At 35.4% G+C, this 21,561-nt stretch overlaps 1 protein-coding gene across 1 annotated transcript in view; it reads right to left on the reverse strand.

Moving 5' to 3' along the window:
* Positions 1-1,128: 1,128 nt before the first annotated feature.
* Positions 1,129-21,561, reverse strand: part of MOXD1 (monooxygenase DBH like 1) — a 38,875-nt gene continuing 18,442 nt past the window's right edge. Inside the window, exons 5-12 of the mRNA XM_032216477.1 lie at positions 13,260-13,439; positions 12,201-12,303; positions 10,662-10,828; positions 8,159-8,350; positions 5,551-5,610; positions 4,397-4,539; positions 2,458-2,626; positions 1,129-1,299 (exon numbers count right to left, since the gene is read on the reverse strand). Of these exons, the coding sequence (XP_032072368.1) occupies positions 1,129-1,299; positions 2,458-2,626; positions 4,397-4,539; positions 5,551-5,610; positions 8,159-8,350; positions 10,662-10,828; positions 12,201-12,303; positions 13,260-13,439 (1,185 nt within the window). The remainder of the gene's footprint in view (positions 1,300-2,457; positions 2,627-4,396; positions 4,540-5,550; positions 5,611-8,158; positions 8,351-10,661; positions 10,829-12,200; positions 12,304-13,259; positions 13,440-21,561) is intronic.

Below are 21,561 nucleotides of genomic sequence, written 5' to 3' on the forward strand. Positions count from 1 at the left end.
AGGAAGGAATCCCCAGTAGAACTGTTAATATTTTAAAGTATATTTCAGATGAAATGAAAAATAAATTGACCTTTGCTCTAAAATGAACATTGAAATTATGAGTAGCAGGGCAGCCAAATAGAATATGTTGATGATACCCATTTCTGTTATTGTGTTGAAAAGTTAGGGTCGACATATTAAATTGGTGTGAGCCAGGAAGTAGACATTGTGAATGTTATTAATGATCTCTTTTTTCCTTCCATAAATTGCTACTTTAGTACAGCCTTTCTGTTCAACTATCTTCCTCTATTATTAACAACAAAGGAATTAAAGATATTCATTTGATAAATCAGGGAGAAACATGTTCTCCCTGATTTAACTTCTTTGGAGTGAAACCACAATTAGTTGTATTTATATTGTATTGTAGTTCATCATTTACAAGAGTTCTAGCTTCAAAAGCCGTAAAATGCATCACTAGTAGATTTAAAATATTAAGCTTAATCACTTCACCTATACAGCATCTGATACCTTTTCCCAAATATCAACAATTATGAGGTCATATTACATCACTAGTAGATATTTAATCTAAGGAAAGGAGATTTCAGAGAGACATAGGGGCTCCAGTTCAGACAAAATAGAACAATGAACAAAGGCCTTCCAAATGTGTGTGTTTCACATATCTAGAGCACAGGAATGTTGTAAAGATAAATTTCCAGAACTATTTGCGACTTCTATTGAAAAGACTAGGAATAATTTACATGCTCAGTTGGGACTGACAAAATACAACCTTATGTCATTTTGTAACTTGCAGGTCTCAAAAGCAGAGGCAAAATAACAACAGACTTCATGCTTAATAAGTTTATATAGATAAAGTTTAGTTTATTTCTTTGATACTGTATCTAAATACAGAGCAGCTTTTAGAATCATAAAGTGATATGTCAGAATGAAACAAATGAAACTATATAGCGACTAGTTTAGCTCGAGATTGCAAACCAGTGGACCTTATATACATAAAAGACAATATTTTTGAGATGAACACAGGATTTTTTAAAAAAATGTTTATTATTATGTAAAAAAAATAAATCTACAAGAGTGACAGTGCAAACATTTGAGGACTTGCATGGCACAGATATCATACATGAATATAATCTACAATTGTACAAAAGGTTCGTGATTCCTTGAAGCAATGGCTGAGATATGCACTACAATCAACACAGTTAAAAATAAATTGGCATTTAATCGGGAAGATGAGCTACATATAATTGGTTCTGCAGTATAAGGTCTTTCAATTTCAGGTGGTAAAGCCATCATTCCATGAATCTGAAATATAAATGAAATGAATTATCTACTTGTTTAGACACATGGCTAGTTTGAATTTAGCTTCCCTCTGTTCAAATACATTTATGCTACATTTTTCAGGTAGGCATTATCCTTATAAATATCAACAAATGATATAAAAACAAAAGAATAGATAGCAATGTTTAATAATTGTTTGATTTTTTCAATATGATTAATGTTATCAAATTAGAAGGTGTAAGAGCAGACACCTTCTGCTCTTACAGGAAAGGTAAAATCTGCTAGAAGGCACGCATAGGAGGCCACTGAAGCCCCACTCCTTTACTTGAAAAGAACAATTGAAGGTATTAAGTACATTTAAACCGGAGAAAAGTAGGCTTTGGAGAGAGATGACACCTGTCTTCAACTATCTGAAGGACTGGTTTGCAGAAGACCAACAGAGTAGAAACTGTCCAGAAGATTGGACAAGAAAGTGTAAATTACAAGAAAATCGATTTCAGTGGGCCATTAAGAACAAAAAACAAAAAAAATCCTAACAGTAATTGCCTCAGGCAGTGCTGCACTTTCCTTCAGTGGTGGTGCTTAAAGAGACAAAAGCTTGAAGATGCCACTCTCCCTGCTTTCATTTCTATATAACAAAATAAGCAGAATTGTCCTGTCATCCACATATATTTTGCTTCTGTTAACAGACATTCATCCTGAAGATTATAAGCCACATATTACCCATTACATTTTTACCAGTATTTGCATATCTTAAATTTTCTCTATCTGTTTCATCATCTGTGGTAAACATTCTACCAAAATACAGCATTCATCTATGTGCTCTATCGTTCCATTATTTAAACATAACATAAAATCATTTACTCAATTTTGCCTATCAAACAGAATTATCTTGATCTTTGATACATTAATTTTTTAGGTCCACATACCTTGTTAAATCATATGATCTACTTAACATTTGCCTCAAATGAGTTTTCAGTCAAGATTACAGTTTCGTCTACATTATTCTATCTTTCAAATATGCACAATGGTTACTATGGTAAAGCCTTTATTTGGAATGATTTCTGCTGCTAAATAAAACAGTTAATTCATCTTTTTAACAGGGCTTTTTGGAATACACATGTCCTACAAACCATGCAATCGATCTCACAATCACAAAGGAAAACAGAGAAATCAACTTACAGTCCACTCTGCATTTTCTGTCTTGGTACACCTTACATTTAATGGTAACTTAAGAACATAGTCATTATAGGAGTGACCTTGTTCTCTGGACCATTTGAATTTGTTCATTGCATCAACGAAAGACAGATTTTTGTATTGTTTTGGACTCTTGATAATGAATGGCCAGGTTCTGCATATAAAAAGAAAAATACTTTTCAAGTATTTTCAACTTTTCAATACTTTTTACTGAGGTGTTCATACTTATTGGGTCTATTCAACATGTGACTGCAAACTTTCCCCTTTTATGTTTCTGTCCCTAACATCTTTTCTAGTGTTTTGGAGAATGAATCCCTTAGAAATAGATTTGCTAAATACACGGGAGAATCAAGATAGAAAAAGTATACACAAGCTGTAACATGCATATTGGGCATAGCCTCAGATTTGTTCAGATTATGAATAACATTCATTTTCATTTATCTAAATAAATAAATATTTTTCAAGATGAAACATAATTAATCTACTATTTCCTCTCCTTCCCAAAGCAATCTATTAGCAGAAGGAGTTATGCAAATCCTGTACCAAAAATAGTCCTATACATATCTGCTCAGAAGTCTAATATCATAGTGTATGCTATCTTGTCCTATGATATTGCAGGAAGACTGAGAGAGGAAAGAAAAGAGCAAAAAAGCTAAACAGGAAACAGGTACCCAACAGCAAAAACAGGGATGAAAACTTGAATTTTTAAGAACAATGCACATCAAAACAAACATTTGGAAAAAAAATCAATCTGGATAGAACTTCTCAAGTTAACACATTCTTTTTTAAAAAAAGTACATTTATGTAGACCTCAAGTAACTGCAGACAGGTTGCACATTGTGTTTTTGTTAAGTACATTACTTAATAAAATAGATATACAGACATGTCACAAAATAAAATTAAAGCATTAAGCTTTACTTTAAACTGCAACTCATGAACTTTGTAGGAGTGCAAGCTTGAACCATTACTAATTTTTTATATTTATCTTAAAAGCTATATTTCCTTTTTTTGAACTCCCTAAGCCATTTGTCTTTTCTTGGGTCAAATGTGCATTTTTGTTAACAATGGTATAAATGTTCCTTTTGGAGAGCGATTCACTTATTACTCTGTCTACTTGCAGAGATTAGAAAGATTAATTGTAGGCTCTAAATCAGAACATGTGTTTTTTTCCCCTTAGCTGTCAGGAGAGATTATAAAAAGATAGAAAAAGTCTGCAAGTATTATTCTCTGAGGATGTAGCTCTCTGAAAGACTCTGGGCAGATCAGTCTGTAGTACAAGGCTCTTGGGAACAGTAATATAAAAACAGCTGTAAGAGTCAACTGTATATTTTATTCTGAGACATAAAAATATCAAAACTTTAAATAGTTAAAGAAGCACTGCTGAGCTTCTTGCTGCTGCAGCTACTAGAAACTTTCATCACGTAGTTCAGCCAACATTTATTATACAGATAAATCCTGATGAATATACTTCCTCTGGCTTGATTCAGAATAGACCAGAACCATTCAATAAACATGTCAGCCTGTCATGCATATTGTTTCCATTCTGAGCCTGTTCCAAAGTGAAGGTCTTTTTATAGCCCATTCATCAGAATCAGAATGAAGTCTGTTCCTAACCCTTCAGGAAGCTACTTGATTAATGAGATGCCCAGTTCCTACTCCTTGTCTTCCTCACCCCTGGTTTATGGCACAGATGCACAAAGTGTGGTCAAGGGCCATGACCAGGGAAAGGCCTCCATGTTCCCACCACCAATTTGATTATGAAAAGCCACCAATTGGTTTTCCTAAAGATAGACCATTATCTTTTCATAAATGAGATACATAAGGAGGGATAATCCTTCCCTAGAAAGTAATATCAAGAACAATTTTCAGCATTTATTCAAATGACAGTGAATGCAAGTATTAGTTCTGTAGTATGCTTACATACCTCACTGGTCTGTAAATTTGTTTAACACCAATGAACTGGAGTTGCTCCATTAAGTCAGGAATACTTTCACACCGAGTAAGGTTTATTTTTGGATAATACACGAGATAGGATAGGCACATTTCATTTCTGGTGCTAAAACCACCCTGGGAACAGAAAAACAAATCAACAATACAGGCTTCAGCGATTGCTTCTGAACTCAGGCCTAAAACTACACAATGCTGCCTCTTGCTGTTTTCTGCATTTAACGGAGAGTGCATTACCACTATGAACAAATGGCAGAAACAGATTTGGTTTCTGCCTGCATGGAAAAAAAAACTATATAGTGCAATACATTTACCACCATTTGAATTAAGTTTTGCTTAGCTTGTACAGTTGTAATTCTCAGATTCGGCTGATGACATGTTTTAAAGTAAAAGCAATTCAAATGTTTATGAGAGATGGGATAGCATCTTACAGAGAAACAAACAGGTATTATCTATGCAGAAATCTTGTTTGCTTTCTTAAAGTTTATATATGCATTATTTGAAGGGAAATAAAGTTTTGGTTTTAACATTCCTTTTAAACCAAGATTGTGTAGGACTTGGAATGGCATGGAATCTCTGCCTTAAAATTTAGAACCCTTAATGTGAAAGCAAACTCAAATTTTGAGCATGGTGAATAATGATAAAAAAATAAAAATTGCAATGTTCATATCACTTAAAGTAGCTTATTTAAAGGAATATTAACTAACTTTCAGTAAAATTGCAATCCAATCTGAGCATAATGCTATGTTTCTAATGCATGCTGGCTAGGGAATTCTGGGAGTTGAAATACACACATCTTAAAGTTGTAAAGATTGAGAAGCACTGGTTTAGTGGCTCATTTATTTGATTTTGTTTCTCAAAATGTGGCTTTAATTAACTTGGCATCATAGGCATCTTTCTCAGTTATTTGAATGAGCTACTCCTAAAGTCTCCAGTAGGGGAGGGATCTGCCATGCTATTATTGACCTACCGGAAGAAACTGGATGAAATGAAATAGTTCTAAGTTTACATAAAAATAAATCTTATTTCTTAATAATAATGCTTACATGTTAACAATATACAACATTTACTTTAAACATGTTAATTTTATGCTATTTTCATTCCACATAGTCAGGTCATAAAATTTCTTACCCAGGTCATATCCGATCGATTGAGGGTGCTGTAGTGGCATTCAGTGACTAAATTATCTCCCTGAAATGCAATATCAAGAAATACACTCTTACAAATTTGAGTCGTTATAATTTAAGCATACATACATGCATGACATGGTCATATTATTTGCTATGAAGTAATACAAGTTAAAAATGCAAGCCTAAATGATCCATTATTGATCCATATGCACATTAACAATTGTGCTATAAAAAACACTTTTAGAATTCCTGCTTCTTGTTTTCCGTAGAAGCCAATATATTAAAATAAATTCACTTTTTTTTCCCTATATTAGCCTTCCCAACTCGGATATTTTGGATTCAATTCCAACAAACCCAAAGATTTCCCCCACACACACCCCACCCAAGAATCCAGCATTACAGCCAAGGCACACCACTGCCTGAAAACAGTAAGAAATATTAGCACTTAGACAAATAGCTTTAAAATCTGATTCATATGATCATTTGAACCGTTTTTGCCTGCTATACAAAGAAATAAGGTTTGGTGGATCAGATAAATGCTTATAATCATGGGTAAAACATTGTTATACTCTGCAAAATAGCAAAAGCAGCACAATTTTCATTATTCCAGAGCAAAGAATAGCTCTTAAAGGGTTATAAAATTTAGGTTTAGGCAGACTTTAGGCAGAGATTACATTCAACAAATAATTAAAGACAGGACAAAGAGAAGAAGCAAAACAAGAAAAATTAATTTAGTTTAAATTTACAGTTTAATTTAGGTTAAAATATTGAATATGAATATCATCTCTGTAACAATTTATTTCTTCTACATTGAAAATTATAATTTATATTTTTTTAAAGGCTTCTGGGTATGCACTTAAGGACTTGAGAAGATACATATGGATTCCCGGGCTACTTTGTACAAATCATTATGTGAATCCACTTTCATTGTTTCACAGAATAATAAAATCCTGGAGTTGGAAGCCTTGGCTTCTGATATAAACTGTGAAGATGAAAAAGTGAAGAAAACTGTGTCATGACATCACAATGCAAATTTCCCCTTATATTTGCACCTCAGCATTAAGTTGTGGAGTTTGCATCATGACATCACAAGGCAAGTTTTATCCCTTAGAACATGGGTGTCAAACTCACGGCATCACATAGCTGTCACAAGCTGGGGTGGGCGTGGCCTGTGCATGACACATCCAGCCCACAGTCCATCAGTTTGACACCCTGCCTAGAAATAACATTTAGGGCCATCCAATTCTGTGCTGAAATACAAATTAAAGCAGCCTTGATAGACTGCCTTCTATATACATTCTGGAATAATACAGATAGTCCTCAATTTACCATTAAAAGTTACAATGACACTGAAAAATGACCATTTTTCACACTTAACAACCATTGCAGCATACCAATGGTCACATGTTCAAAATTTGGATGCTTGGCAACTGCTTTATATTTATGACAGTTGCAGGGGTCAAGTGATCACCTTTTGCTACATTCTGGCAAGTAAAGTCAATGGGGAAGCCAGGTTCATTTAACAACCTTGTTATTAACTTAACAACTGCAGTGATTCACTTTACTATAGCAAGAAAGGTCGCAAACTAGGGCAAAACTCACTTAACCAATGCCTCACTTAGCAACATAAATTTTGTGCTGATTCAATATCAGAAATAATACTATCATCAGTAAATACACATATTTTTTTAAAAAAATCCTGTTTCTGAATAATCTGTTGGGGTTAAAGGTTTTTGAAGCAATAATTAATGTTCTTAACTCATATCAATAGCATTGTTGCAGGTGATACATTTTCCACTTTGCAAGTACACAGCCTTCTTCTCAGCCCTGGACATCTTGAGAGGCTTATAGATGACCAGGCAGGGTATAACTGACTAGGGATGACAGATTGATGTGGAGAAGAGATTCCTGTCTCTAGTTCACATTTTATTTAGCAAGCAAATAAAAACTGTTAGCAGCAGAAGTGGTATTCAGCAGGTTCTGACCAGTTCTGGAGAACCAGTAGCGGAAATTTTGAGTAGTTTGGAGAACTGGTAAATACCACCTCTGACTAGCCCCACCCCTAGCTATTCTCTGCCTCCCGAGTCCCAGCTGATTGGGAGGAAATGGGGATTTTGCAGTAATCTTCCCCTGAGATGGGGAGGGAATGGAGATTTTATAGTATCCTTCCCCTGCCACACAAACCAAGCCATGTCAGGCCCACCAAGCCATGCCCACAGAACCAGTAGTAAAAAAAAATTGAATCCCATGACTGGTTAGCAGTAACAAAAACAGAAAATACCAAAGAGAAATATATCCTTTAAACAAAAATCAGATAAAAATGTTGGAGGGGGAAACGAAGTACATATAAGTGTATGAACTTTTAATTTCCTGCTAGATCATATTCATAATAGATGAAAGAAGTGTTTCATTCTTTGTCCACATGTCCTTTAGTTCTGATGCTTCTTCATTTCTTTTTCTCTCAGAAAGTGTAAATATGTATGTCACACAAGAATGAATATGGGTATTTGAAACTTTGAACCCCAAAACAACCTAAAATAGTGACAATTGGCCTGAAGAAACAGAAAAATGACAATAACACTAGGAAAAACAGGAAACAAACATCATACAGGCAAGATGGTCCTTTCTTCTTTCAAGTACTGAAACTCCTGGAAGTTAAAGTCAAATTCATCATCATAAGCCAGCAGTTGTAGTTCACTGCCTTTGCGGAAATGGCGCATCCTTAATGCTCTGCCAGCAAGATGTGCATGGAGAAGAACAGCAAAAACATGGATTCCGGTTGGCTTCTCAGCATCAAGAGCCTGGAAAAGACCCATGAGAGAACACGTTCAATAGTAGCAGAACACATGGACTATGGCTGGTCAGCATTGTGGTACAAAAGTAACTTGTCTAAATCAGCCAAACATATTTTTTCCCCTGGGGTCATGCTAAAGCAAAGAAAACAGTGGTGTGGTATGAGAAAAAGAGGGAGTTGTTTTTTAAAAAATATAATTTTAGTGAAGAAATCTTTAAAAAGATAAAAACAATATAGATATTAGCAAAGAAGCGAAGAAAATAAGAAAGAATGGTGAATAAGAAAAACTATAGAAAGAAGGAAGGAAGGGAGGGAGGGAGGGAGGGAGGGAGGGAGGGAGGGAGGGAGGAAGGAAGGAAGGAAGGAAGGAAGGAAGGAAGGAAGGAAGGAAGGAAGGAAGGAAGGAAGGAAGGAGAAAAGATTATAAAGAAACAACCTCTGACCTTTTTGGCAGTGGTTATAAATGCATTTATATTTTACCCTGTCCCCAAGGTTACATACAATTTCCTTCTTTCTATAAGCTACTCTTTCTAATCCTCAAACCTGTAAGTCACAATTTCAGCAAAACAAAAATCCACAAAGTTTAGTCTATATATTTACAAGGTCTTCACTTGGATCTTCATATTTACAGATAGAATGTTAAAGTATTTATTGAATGAGTAGATGTGATTCAGTTCTATCTACTAAATTTTACACAAGAACAAATGTATGGCAATTTCAAATATGAAACAAATATTTTTCAAGTGCTATAAAATTGTATATCTTAACTAGAGAAGAAGGTATGTGTAGATTTATTGAGAAATATTCACATGGCATTTGAAGCATTCTGCTATCATGTAGCATCAGGCACAATCATTTTAATTCTCTTTGGCTTTCATAAAGCATCCTCTACTGTACAAATACCACAAAATATTAGATTTTAGGGTTAGATGAAATAAAGAAACCATGTCTTTCACCCGCTTATTAGGTCTATCTGATAAATCAATTCCATAGTCTATGATGTTTCATTTTCTCCCACCTGCTCTTCATTTAAAACAGATGTGAGTAAGATGGTATTGGACTCTAACTCCTATCATCTCTAACCACATGAGAAATGAGTCCCTTTGGTTTTCATTTTTTTAAAAATGATATTGTCCACTCATTGTTTTCAAATTTCTTAGATGGAACCTCCCCCACCAACACAAAATGAACTAGCAAGCACTTTTAAACAAAAGAACACAGTCACACACTCACACTTGTTCCTGGGTTATTAATATGTGTTATGCTCCCTTTAGAGACATTCAGCAGAGAACCTTCTCCTTTCTTAAGCTAAAGAAAGCTTAGCTAAGTACACAATAAGTACACGCTTTGATTTAAACAATGAAAATATCATAACAATGCTTACTGCATCTTACAAATATAAAAAAATGTTAATCACCATTTGTGTTAGGCTTAAAAAAGATTTTTGAAGCTATTTATAATGGTTCAGTGACAATAAAATAAGGGGAATAATTTTATCACTGTTTGAATAAGCAGATCTAATTTTTCCTCAATGGAATTAATTGCCTCTGGTTCATACATTAACAATGGATGCTCATAGGTAAATATTGAGGGAACTTCTGAGCAAAAATATATGCACAGGACAGGGGTGGGTTTCTCGCCCCGTTCCAACCGGTTCGGTTGGAACGAGGCCGGCGGCGTCCTTGCGCACGTGTGCGGCGTCCTTGCGCACGTGTGCGGTGCACGCATGCGTACTAGCGTCTGTGCGATGCTCCAGCTGCTCCTGGAGGATCGCGCAGGCGCTGTATGCGTCCTGCGCATGCGTGGAAGCGCAGAATTCATCAAAACCGGGTAAGGAGCGGGCGCAGGTGTGCGGGCGTGCACGGGGGGGGCCCTTCGCCGTTCCCGGAAGTTACTTACTTCCGGGTTCGGCGACCAACCGGATCGCAGGGACCGCCGCGAACCGGTCAAAACCCACCCCTGGCACAGGAAAAGGTATATGAAAGAACAAATTTTGAGAGTGCTTTTTTTCAAACAAGAAGACTAATGCAGAAATTGAATCTAATATATTTGTGAGCATTTATCCATCTTTACTGACAAACCAAAGAAAATAAATGGCATGCTCACACATAATTTGCCTATTCTTATTTGCTATTTTTCAAACCAGATTGGTATTTTCAATTGATGGCACCATCGTTGTTCCAGATCCCTTTCTGAACAAATTCCAATTGTTGATCCAAGACCACTGAAATAATACACACCATTTTTTTTTACAAACAAAGACATTGAAACTGCCTATTTTCAATAAAAGGCACATTTGCATTAGTAAAAAAACATACTTCTTCTAGACACTCCAGTGTGCAGTGGCCCTCCGACACGAATTCAGGCATGCCCGGTGGGACGTTATGGAAGAGGCTGACCCAAAGCCCTGCTTCAATAACTCCAGCATCGTATCTCCTTAAATTTGCAGTATAAAATAGCCTTAGTCCAGAATTATCGATCATCCCTGGAAAGAAAAGAGCAATTGCCTGTTATAACTCAGCATAAAATACCCTATTGATTGAATTTAGTTTTGGAACCTAGTTGCCAATTTGGCCCATTGCTATAACACAGAGAAAGAGGAATTAGAGTTAAGATAGATCAAACAACAGGTTTTTAATTTTTTTAAAAAATGGCAATAAAGCAAAAAAAAAAAAAAAAAGCAAAATCTCAAGAAAGCAGTGAAATAAAACGAATGTCTAGGCTTTTTTGATCAGTACAAACATTTATGCTCAGTTTTATGCCTCTGTTGGGGATTTTCCAGATAGCAGCTTTCTAATACAGTCTATAAGCTAGTTGTTGTACTGTTCCTGTAAGAAGTCTTTCAGTATAGAAACATAGCTCTGCAGGCAGAGCTCATTTGCAGCAGACAGACAGACAGACAGACAGACAGACAGACACACACACACACACACACACACATATGAATCATGAGAAATTAATTTCTGTTTTGTCCACTCAGTTTTGGAAATCTGGAAATTTGCCATGCCATTCAAGCAGGAGAGGTGAGGTGCCTTGGAGGGGGAAAGGAATTCACTGTCTGCTGTGATAGAGATCTGGGTACAGATAGTTAATCAAAGCAGAGAAGGTAGCATTCTTAACTAAAATATCTACTGAAAATCCCACCACTGTTCAAGGGCAAACAGTGCAGCCAATTCTACCCTTAAATAATAACACATCTATTTCCATAGCATAGGTATTAGGTAATGCAGCATTCGGTCCTATCCATTTTTCCCTCAAAATGCTCATTTTTACTATGACCTACACACATATAGTATAAACATACACATAAACTATGATAAGAGGCGGGGGATGAAGGCATATATGACTTTTTATATTTACATCCTAGCACTGGATGGAAAAACATAAGTCGTGGATATGCATTGTGACATCCCAAGGCAAATTCCCTCCACCTGCATCCCCTGTGAACAGTTCAGTACAGTTCCCAAAGAACCAGAACGAAACAATAGTTTATAACAACTTTTATAGTTTTGTGAGTGAGAGCCATTTTGGGGGTATTGAACACTACATGGATTTTTCCTTGTTGCTATCCGAAAGGAAGAAAGACTGAAAGTAAACAAACAAAGCAGACTTGCCAGATTGCAGAGCCTAAAGATAACTAGCTAACTTAGAAAATAGATCAATATTCCTGACTTCTTTTGAAATGGAGACTCAGTGCAAAAGTAACTATTTTAATCTTAAATATCCCACTTAAATCCTCATGTCTAGGATTTGGCATTAAGGAAGTACAATTGTACCAGATGTAGATAACTGGCAAGATACATGCTTTTGTAAGGAATATATACATTCAACACATTTTAACAGTTGAGGGAACATACCTTCCAAATATGAAGGGTTATCATAATGGACTTCCATGAGTACATATTGAGGGTCTAAAGCTGTTCCAATGGATAAGCCAACATGAGGAGGGTAGATAAAACCCTGAGATTGGAAACATATCAACATAAGTAAATGGATTCAATGGTATAAACATTTAAATTCTTATTTTAACTATGTATTTATAGCTTCACTGATATAATTTTAGAGAGAAAATAAATCTCCTAGAATTGGCTCATATCACAGCAAGCATGTTAGCAGTTTTTTTTACCCTAAGCACATATTTAGCTCCAGTTTGATAGAATTATTTATAATATATTATAATATGTTAACAATTCTATATTAATGTATGGACATGCTTTTCCGTCATTCAACAGAAAACAATTGGTAATCATGCATTACTAGTATTTTAAAAATAATTTATTAAAACTCTTATTAAAAGGTTTTATACAGTAATAAAAACAAAGAAAGAAAAGAAATAGAATAAAGAAGAATACAAAACAAGTGAATAAACAATAAGGAAATTGAAAAGTAATGAAAGAGCATTATTATTCTACTTAAAAATGCATATTTATTCCTAGCAAAGATGAAAATTAAGAAACAGTTTCTTGTATCAAGGAAAAATACTAAAAGAACAAATACAGGGCCAAGAAAAACTAAGAATCTGCCAAGCATACCTAATATTTGTTAGGTATGTCCAATTAAAATAAGGATATAATAGTTCTATAATCACTCAGCTGATTAAAAAAAACTTTAAAAGCATTTATTGTAGAGAATGTATTCAACCTTGTGCCAAATTTGGCTTAATTTTAGAAAATAAACAGGGCTCCTCTAGCTAGCTCTCGGCTGTGGAAACCACTTCAGAAGTTCAGAGCTTTTGCCTAACTAGGAACTCAAACTAGGAACTCAAAGAGCCCCGGAAGAAGAGAATGGCAAAATCCTGCCAATAATTCTACCAACCCCACCCCCTGCTGCAATTATGCACTCCCCAAAATTAAAATGTGAATTAAAGGAATCTTTACATTATTTGATGAAGACATTTAAATAAGAATTAATCTTACCTCTCCTCCAATAGCCCAAGCAAATATGACTGTTTGACAGGTGAGAAATGAATCTGGCATGTTTGGGTGATAGCACTCATGGCCATAATCCAGAACACTGTCGTTTAGACTGCTACTACACTGATAGAGAAGCATATGGTGCACTATACTCTCATGACCCTCCTGAATGAGTGGTTCAACCTGTCAATATAATAAGGGAATATTAGAAGCATTTGAAGCATTTCAGTTTCTAATTAAAATATTAAGTCATTCATTCATTCATCATTTTCAATTATAATTGTTCAAAATGCTTAAATGGTGTTATGAAGAAGCCAAAATGCAAACTGCACAAACATCCTTGTTGTTCAGTCACTGAGTCCTGTCAAACTCTTTGCAACATCATGGACTGTAGCATGCCAGGCCCCCTACACTACATTGTCTGCCAGAGTTTGCCCAAATTTATATTCATTGAGTTGATGACACTATCTAAGTTATCTCATCCTCTGCTGTCCCCTTCTCCTTGGGCCTTTAATCTTTCTCAACATCAGAGTCTTTTCCTATCTGTCCTTTCTTGTTAGGTGGCCAAAGTATTTGAACTTCAGCTGAAGTATCTGTCTTTCAAAAGAGCAGTCAGGATTGATTTCCTTTAAGATTGACTGATTTCATCTCCTTGAAATTCAAAGGACTCTATTTATATATTAAGTCAACCAAACCTGATCTAATACTTTCCGTGTGTTTTTGATTACAACTTCCACAATTCCCATTTTTGGAGGGGAAGAGCCACAACTGGTAGTCCAAGCATTGGATACAACCCTAACTCTAAGACAGAGTTGCATGCTGAAGTGGTATATCAAATACAGGTAAGATACTATGATGATGTCAAATTGTGCAGTTTTTAGAACTGATAGCAAGACCTTTGTAATATTACTTAATAATACTCAGCACTGGGAAAGGATTTAGACTAAGGCCTCCCAGATCCTTCAGTTTGATCTGTCTGAACTATTAAAGTTTAAAATTTGCTTGCTATGTAGGCAAAACAACACTGCAATCTGTGTTTAATGCAGAGTTTTTAATTTCTAATTGCATCTCAGGATGCAATATATTCATATTTTCTAATCCTTCATGTTCTCCTGTGTAAAATAAAATGTGTGAGAGGGGGGAGAGAGAGAAAGAGAGGGGGGACAAACTTAGATGAAAGCTGCAGTCAAGCTGCCATAAAATGCATGGTGCTTTTGTTACTGAACGCTATGGTGGAGGAAATATAAACAAATCCACCCACACATGATGTGCAATAGAATTTTTTGAAGGGTGAGAATCCAAAAGAACTCAGAACATCTAAACAAAATAAGAAATGAATCAGTGTGAAGGTTATGGGAATGTTCTACTGATCTCTGCTTGAAATAAAAGGGACACTTGTCCAAACTTGTGCAACAGCCACCTGCCTCTTTAGGACACTAACACTTGTTATGCTTTTCGCCACAATTTTTTTTTAAAAAAAACAATCTTCAAAGTGATGACTCATTACTAAAGTTGGCTATTCATACACTTTCATTCCCAGTTCCTTGAACACCAAGATTCTAATCATTATTTGTCTGCTCATATTTTTATTAAAAGATAAATCTCCTTCCCTCCCACCAAATACAAAGATTTTATGAATCTCTTTCTTTGAGATCATTTTGTAGGTTTTATAAGTTAGCAATATTGATTGCTAAATAAGCATTCTAGATAATAAATATATGAATTATTGAACTACTTGGAACACTTGGAACAAGTAGCAAAAACCAAACTTCCTATCTTAGGTTGCATAAAAATATACAGTTTTTTAAGTGACTTGCAAAAATGGAGAAAAAAAGAAAAAATGGGAATTTTTCAGCATATACTATTAAATCTTGTAGGTCACTTTCATAATCACTCTTACAAGTTATAAGGGAACATTACTCATATTCATCATTATCCATTTTTTTAAAAAAAATTAAAGAACCATTATCTAGCAAAACTCTGAATAACATAGGAACATCTATCTGTTCTGTCTTCATAGATTTAAAGGCAATTCAATAGCAGCATAGAATGAAGTGAAGGGCAACAGAAAGGCATGTAGCTCTCACAAATCTTTGTTACCTATGTGTCGATTTTACTATCAAACAATACCAAGTAAAGCAACTCTTGCCTTTTACCTAATTCATATTTGGGTTAAAATTGAATATCCCCGATGCACTTTTCATATAGGCACTTGATTACATTAAACTTACATGCATTTCTAGTTTGTACTACCTGTAGAATAAGCCATATGGGGAAAAAAGACTTAAGGTCATCAACATTGGACATTCTCCAGATTATATTTCTGCATTGCTTCTCTGTTTTCATTCAAATATCCAAATTAGATATTAGGGACAAATTTCTGCATTTAGAAAGCAATGTTGAAAATATTCATAATTCCCCAGGAAAGTTTGGTCTAGTGGTTAAGGCATCAGGCTAGAAACCAGGAGACGGAGAGTTTTAGTCCCACCTTAAGTCATGAAACCTCACTGGGTAGCCTTGGGCTAATCATTTTTTTCTCGCACTCAAATCCATCTAAACATGTCGTGGAGAACTCCACTGAAAAGCATCAGATGTATCACTCTGAGCAGGTTCACAAAAGGAGTAGCCATCAGCTCAATCTCACTAGGTATTTCATTTATGCAGAACAACTCACCATACTGAATTGGACAGATTCAGGGCGACAACAGCACGGAGACAGAAGCACGCTGTAAACGCTAAACCTAAAATTAACCCCTAAACCTAAACCTAACCCCCCTAAACCTAACCCTAAACCTAACCCTTAACCTAACCCTAAACCTAACCCTAACCCTTAACCTAACCCTAAACCTAACCCTAACCCTAACCCTAACCCTTAACCTAACCCTAAACCTAACCCTAAACCTAACCCTTACCTTAAGTTGAATCGGCTTGCTTTTAAAGCGCTATTTAAAGCGCCCTTCTTTCTCCGCGCTCGCTGTTGTCGCCCTGTTGATGACGTCAGTGATGCAGTTTAATCGGGCGCTGCTTAGTCGAGCGTGGTTTTGTCGTGCCACGGATTATGTGGGGTTGATACATACAAATGCATGTGTGATTTAAGCAGACAGCAACCTAACAGTCCCCAGATTTCTTTCTGTATTACACTACATCTCTTGGGCTATTTGTAATATGTACAACAGGATCTTCAGATGTTTGCTCCTCAAGTTTCCTTTTTACTTTTTTAATAGGATGGGCCACCACAGATGATAGGTAGTCCTCAACTTATGAGTGCCACTGAGACTGAAAATACAGTCATAAGTCATTACAGTTGTAAATAGAGGTGTCCACATGACCAGAAGTGATTTTATTATCTTTTTGGCAGGTGTTTTTAAGTGAATGCAGCAATCTTGACAAGAGAGAAACGGCATGACTGTTTACAACAGGTAGGGAGACGGTATTCTGGCCATAGCCATCATAAATGCAAATGGTCATTCATAAATCAAGGACTACTTGTAGAACATTCACCTGTAGTTTCTGCATACTTAGTCTCTATCCACTAGGTGGGTGACATAATGTGTGTAGTTCATGTATATTCATAGTTGAAATAATGGTAAAAATCAAACCCCACATTTAAACCCCACTTTTGGCCTTCACAGCTACATTAGGCCTGGTTTTAGATTTACAAATAAATTACTAGATTTTCCATTCCCACATAGACCAACCCCTTCCCCACTTTCTCAGATAAATATTCAAAATAAAACATTGACAATTGGTCTTGCCAGCTTGCATTTCCAGTCACTGAAAATCGAACTGTTACTTTTTGTATAACACTACCCTTTAATCATCTCAATTATAGATGGTATGTATTCATATGGAAGACCATTGACGTGTGTATTTCAGATGTTTTTGCAAATATTTTCTTAATTTATGCAGCTAGGATCTTCCTCTCTTTGCTGAGTTGTGTTTCAGTTGAACTAAAACTCAAATTGTGAATGATTTCTCTCTGAAATGTTTTTGAGCCTGTATTTGCCTTCTCAGTAAGCATGTTTTCATAAGTAATTAAGACCTTTGATTAATTAACTTGTTTTTCAATGAGAAACCACTTATATTCCTGATATTTATAGTACTTTACCACACGAGCTAGGATAGTTGATAGAAAAAAATTAATTTTAAGACAGTAACTCTAAACGTTTTTTACTAGTGTGCTCACACAGATTTCAGACAATTTAGTATACAAGAGGCAATGATAATAATGACTTTGGTGGCCTGTAACACCATGAATTAAATATGTTAAATGATGTTATACCACAGTTAAGTTCAAATCTAGGAATGAATGTACATGTGAAGAAAAACTAGGAAGAAGTAAGAGATTGCAGCAGGGCAATTAATTCATATTTGAAAAGAAAATTATCAAGATAAAATTTAGGAAGTGGTGAGAATGGAGAGCATAAAAGGAGGAGGACCTGTGCACTTTAAGATCAGTATATTCCTATTTTAAGTCTGAAAATGCAGAGTCCAGAAATTCTGGAAAGTGGTTCAACCCTTGGGATGGAATGAATGCTTCTCACTGTTTTCTCCTAGGGTTTCAAGTGTGTGCACATTTATAATTCTTATAGCACCAGGCAATATTTAGTGTCTTTCCAACACTCCAATTAGATAAAGAATGTGTTCCAGAACAAAATTGCACAATAACATGATTATGACATAGGAACATTAAGCTGAGTCAGCTCATGATTGCTGAAAGCCATATTTTTATATAAAGTCAGAGTTGGAGGAGCCAAGAGTAGTAATAGATCATTTACAGAATCATTAATGCAAAGTCATGTCATTTTGTAAGATTGTTTGTTAACCTGTTATCCTTGAAAATTGTTAGATTGCATCTTTCATAGTCCCAGTTAGCTGGCTGGGAACTCTGAAGATTCATTTTTCTAAAAAGCACCAGGTTGGTGAAGGCTGCCTCAGGTTTACACCTCTTGATATGAAAGTTGGTACACAGTCTCTGACTATGAAGTTAAAAAATGTTGGACAACCTCTGTACAATTATAATGATCCAGTGTATTGAATAAAATGACTAAAAAAAATGTAATCTCTCGTTCACTCTCTCTCTCCCTCTCCCTCCCTCTCTCCACTGTTGTATTCCCACTACTTAACTAGTGTTCTACTTAATAGAACACATATAGAGTCAAAGCCTGTTCACTGCTAACAATTTTATGAATGTTAGTACTTATTTTGCTGTTTGCATTATCACTCCTTTGCAATGAGGTTTCTACTACTGATGCATTTTCATGAATCAACTCACTTGCAGTGAACACGGATTCATGCAGTGAGGGAAGGCTGGCCTGGGAAGTTGATTGGAAATAAACATAGAGAGGCCATAGAGACTTCACATTGATCATTTGCACATCACTAGTCATCAGTCTTTGAGAATGTCTATTTTAATAAGAATAATGCAAAGGACAACTATCTGAAAATCATGTTTACCTAGAGTGCCTGCTTGCTTAATCAATTACCTATAGTAATATTTTGATACATCTTGAATATATTTTGATAATCTTGAAAAAAAACACATTTTAGCACTGGTTTACCTATTGTGAAATACAATTATATATTCAATTATGAGGGATTATGATGGGTTTTTTTGCAAAACTGACAACTCAATAGCACAGTATCTGTTTTATGCTGTATTGCTGCTCATTGATAACCTGCATCTTGAAATATATAAGAAATATATACATGTAATAGATCTGCACAATGGAAAGCAAAACCACTAAAACAGTAAACCACAAATATAATGCAAGTATTGAAATTCTTATTAAAATCCATGGAATCAACCAACTTGGTAATTATTTTATTTCATTTCTGTCAGAAAAAGCAAGCACATTTCTGTTAACAGTATAGAGACTATTTAATAATTGGTCACCGCAGAAGTTTAAATGGGTAAAATACAGATCAGTTATATAGATTATAAATGAAAATTTGGGAGTTTCTTGATGTTGGTAGGGTATACAAGGGAAAGCTCATGTAATCAGTGCCTTTCCATCCCAGTATTTATGTCATTGAAAGAGTTATTCCAGCTGCAAAAGAGTCATCCATAAAAACAATGGTTCCCACAAAGCTAGGGTAACATGCAAAGGGCCCCCTATTCCAGCTGCATTTACATTAGAGGAAATTGATCCATATCAAGTATACAATATATATTACATGATTGACTGCCCACTAATCTTCTCACAGGGAGAATCTAAATAGCCATTGTTTGCATTATGATTCACCCCAAAGCATTAAAAATAGGGACAGTTGTTGTTTCTTTTCTCTTTTGCTCCTCTTCTGTAATTCAACACTAGGGTTGGCATCATTGCACATTTAGAAGAAATTGTTAGAGACACATTCTCACAAGCAGTAGTACGGATAAGGTAGTAAGGCAAAGGAAATACAGAAGCAGAAACCAAAAAAAGAATGAGATAAAGCATGAAGAACAGAGTCCAGATTTCTTTCTAATGCTTTGTCACCAGTGGCCCAAGGTTGATATTTACATTTCTATATTTTCTTTTTTGACCGAAGACTGTGTTGCATCTCTGAGTGATGTGTATGTCTGTTCATGTGTGTATGTACACATGGAGAATCAATAAGTATGTGTAACACTGGGAAGGAGGGCTGGGAGAAAGGACTGTGGGTAGTGTAGAATTGAGCAGTTGCCAATATGCTGAACTACTTCCCCAATATCAGGATTCTAAATATCAGGATTTTAAACCTTTTGCCATCATAACAATCTTTAGTGAAATATTCATATATACATCTCTCTCCAAAATCTAAATACCAAAAATGAACACAAATTAACAATGAAAATAATACAATGAAAACTTTGGGGGAGGTGGATATAGATTCTTTACACCTTTCCTGGACTCGGTCTGTACCTCCCCAAGGGCAAAACACCCCACAGGAAGAGTAACCCTCCCTATGTGTGTCAGGGATGGGTTCTGGCCGGCACTACTTCGGTGCATTCATGTGCATGCTTCACTGCACGTGCAACTGAAAAACAAGATGGCAGCACCAATGGTGCTAACTGGGGAACCGTTTCAGGGACATGGCAAGCCAGGGTTGCTGCTGGTTCCAGTGACCCAGGGCACCAAACCACTACCGGTTCGGCCGAACCAGTCCAAACAGGTAGGAAACCAACACTAATGTGGAAGCATGAGAATGGTTGGGAATTTTTCAACCCTTGCAACCTCTGGTCATTTTCTAATTAAATCATTCATTTGCCAGGTTTGTCCACTATACCAAATTTGGTCCTATTTTATTCTGTTTTCAATGGGTTGTCCTGTTGATGGGCAGGCAGGACCTAAGACTATTTATAAAACGTCTTTGCACTTCTTTTTATTGAGTTCGAAAGAATAAAAGTAGAAGCTATGGATAAGAATGAGAAGGATGGAGCAGCGGTGGTGCACAAGGAAGGCTAGGAAACAGCATTTGCTATATTAATGGTCCAAGTACTTTTGAATACCTACCTGAACTAACTTACTCTCAAGAATTATTTGGCAAATTTGGATAGGGTCAGTTATTAGATGGGAAACAGAATCCAGAGGAGCAGAATAATTATTTAAGAATAATTATTTAACAATAATTTCCAAAAAATCTAAAATAAATTGTACTCAAGCAAAACATATTAATGTCTTCATGAATTTATCAGAATTCAATCTATACTCATAGTCTAGTTTATTATAATTTGGGCAAAAATGCACTGAACATTAAAGAAAAAGGTGAGAATTAACTGAATTAGAGAAAAACAGAGTCTTGTGGCATTGCATGAAGATAAATTACCACAAGCTGATGAAAAAGCAAATATTAAAATGTAATAAACATTTTAATTTTTAATGTATCAGGGAGTAAACTGGTCACAAACAGTTTGAATTGTGTAATTGATCTATGAGTAATCTAACCTAAAAGAAAATTAGTTTTCATTTATGTATTTTTCCATGGGGTTTATTTACACTCAATAAAAGGTAATGCAGAATGAGTTTGAATAGATTATGAAAGAATAAATAACATAATAGAAAGTCAAAAGAAAATAAGGATTTTAGTGATTTCTTTGAAGACTGAAGAATAATAAATATTTGCAATTTCCAAAACTTTACTAAGTAAGTGTAATTAGCATGGTTACAGCATAGGACCAAGAACAATTATGCTCTGTTGATTTTGGAAATTTACCAGATCTAAATAGGTATCAGTTCTTGTAAGCTATGTAAACTTTGTTAGATTTCTGTGATCCGATTGTTCTGTCATGGCACTTTTGGGTTATAAAATTAATTTTTTGATAAATGCCTTTTTACTGAAT

This window comes from Thamnophis elegans, chromosome 4 (genome assembly GCF_009769535.1).
Source record: "Thamnophis elegans isolate rThaEle1 chromosome 4, rThaEle1.pri, whole genome shotgun sequence".
Classification (NCBI taxonomy): domain Eukaryota; kingdom Metazoa; phylum Chordata; class Lepidosauria; order Squamata; family Colubridae; genus Thamnophis; species Thamnophis elegans.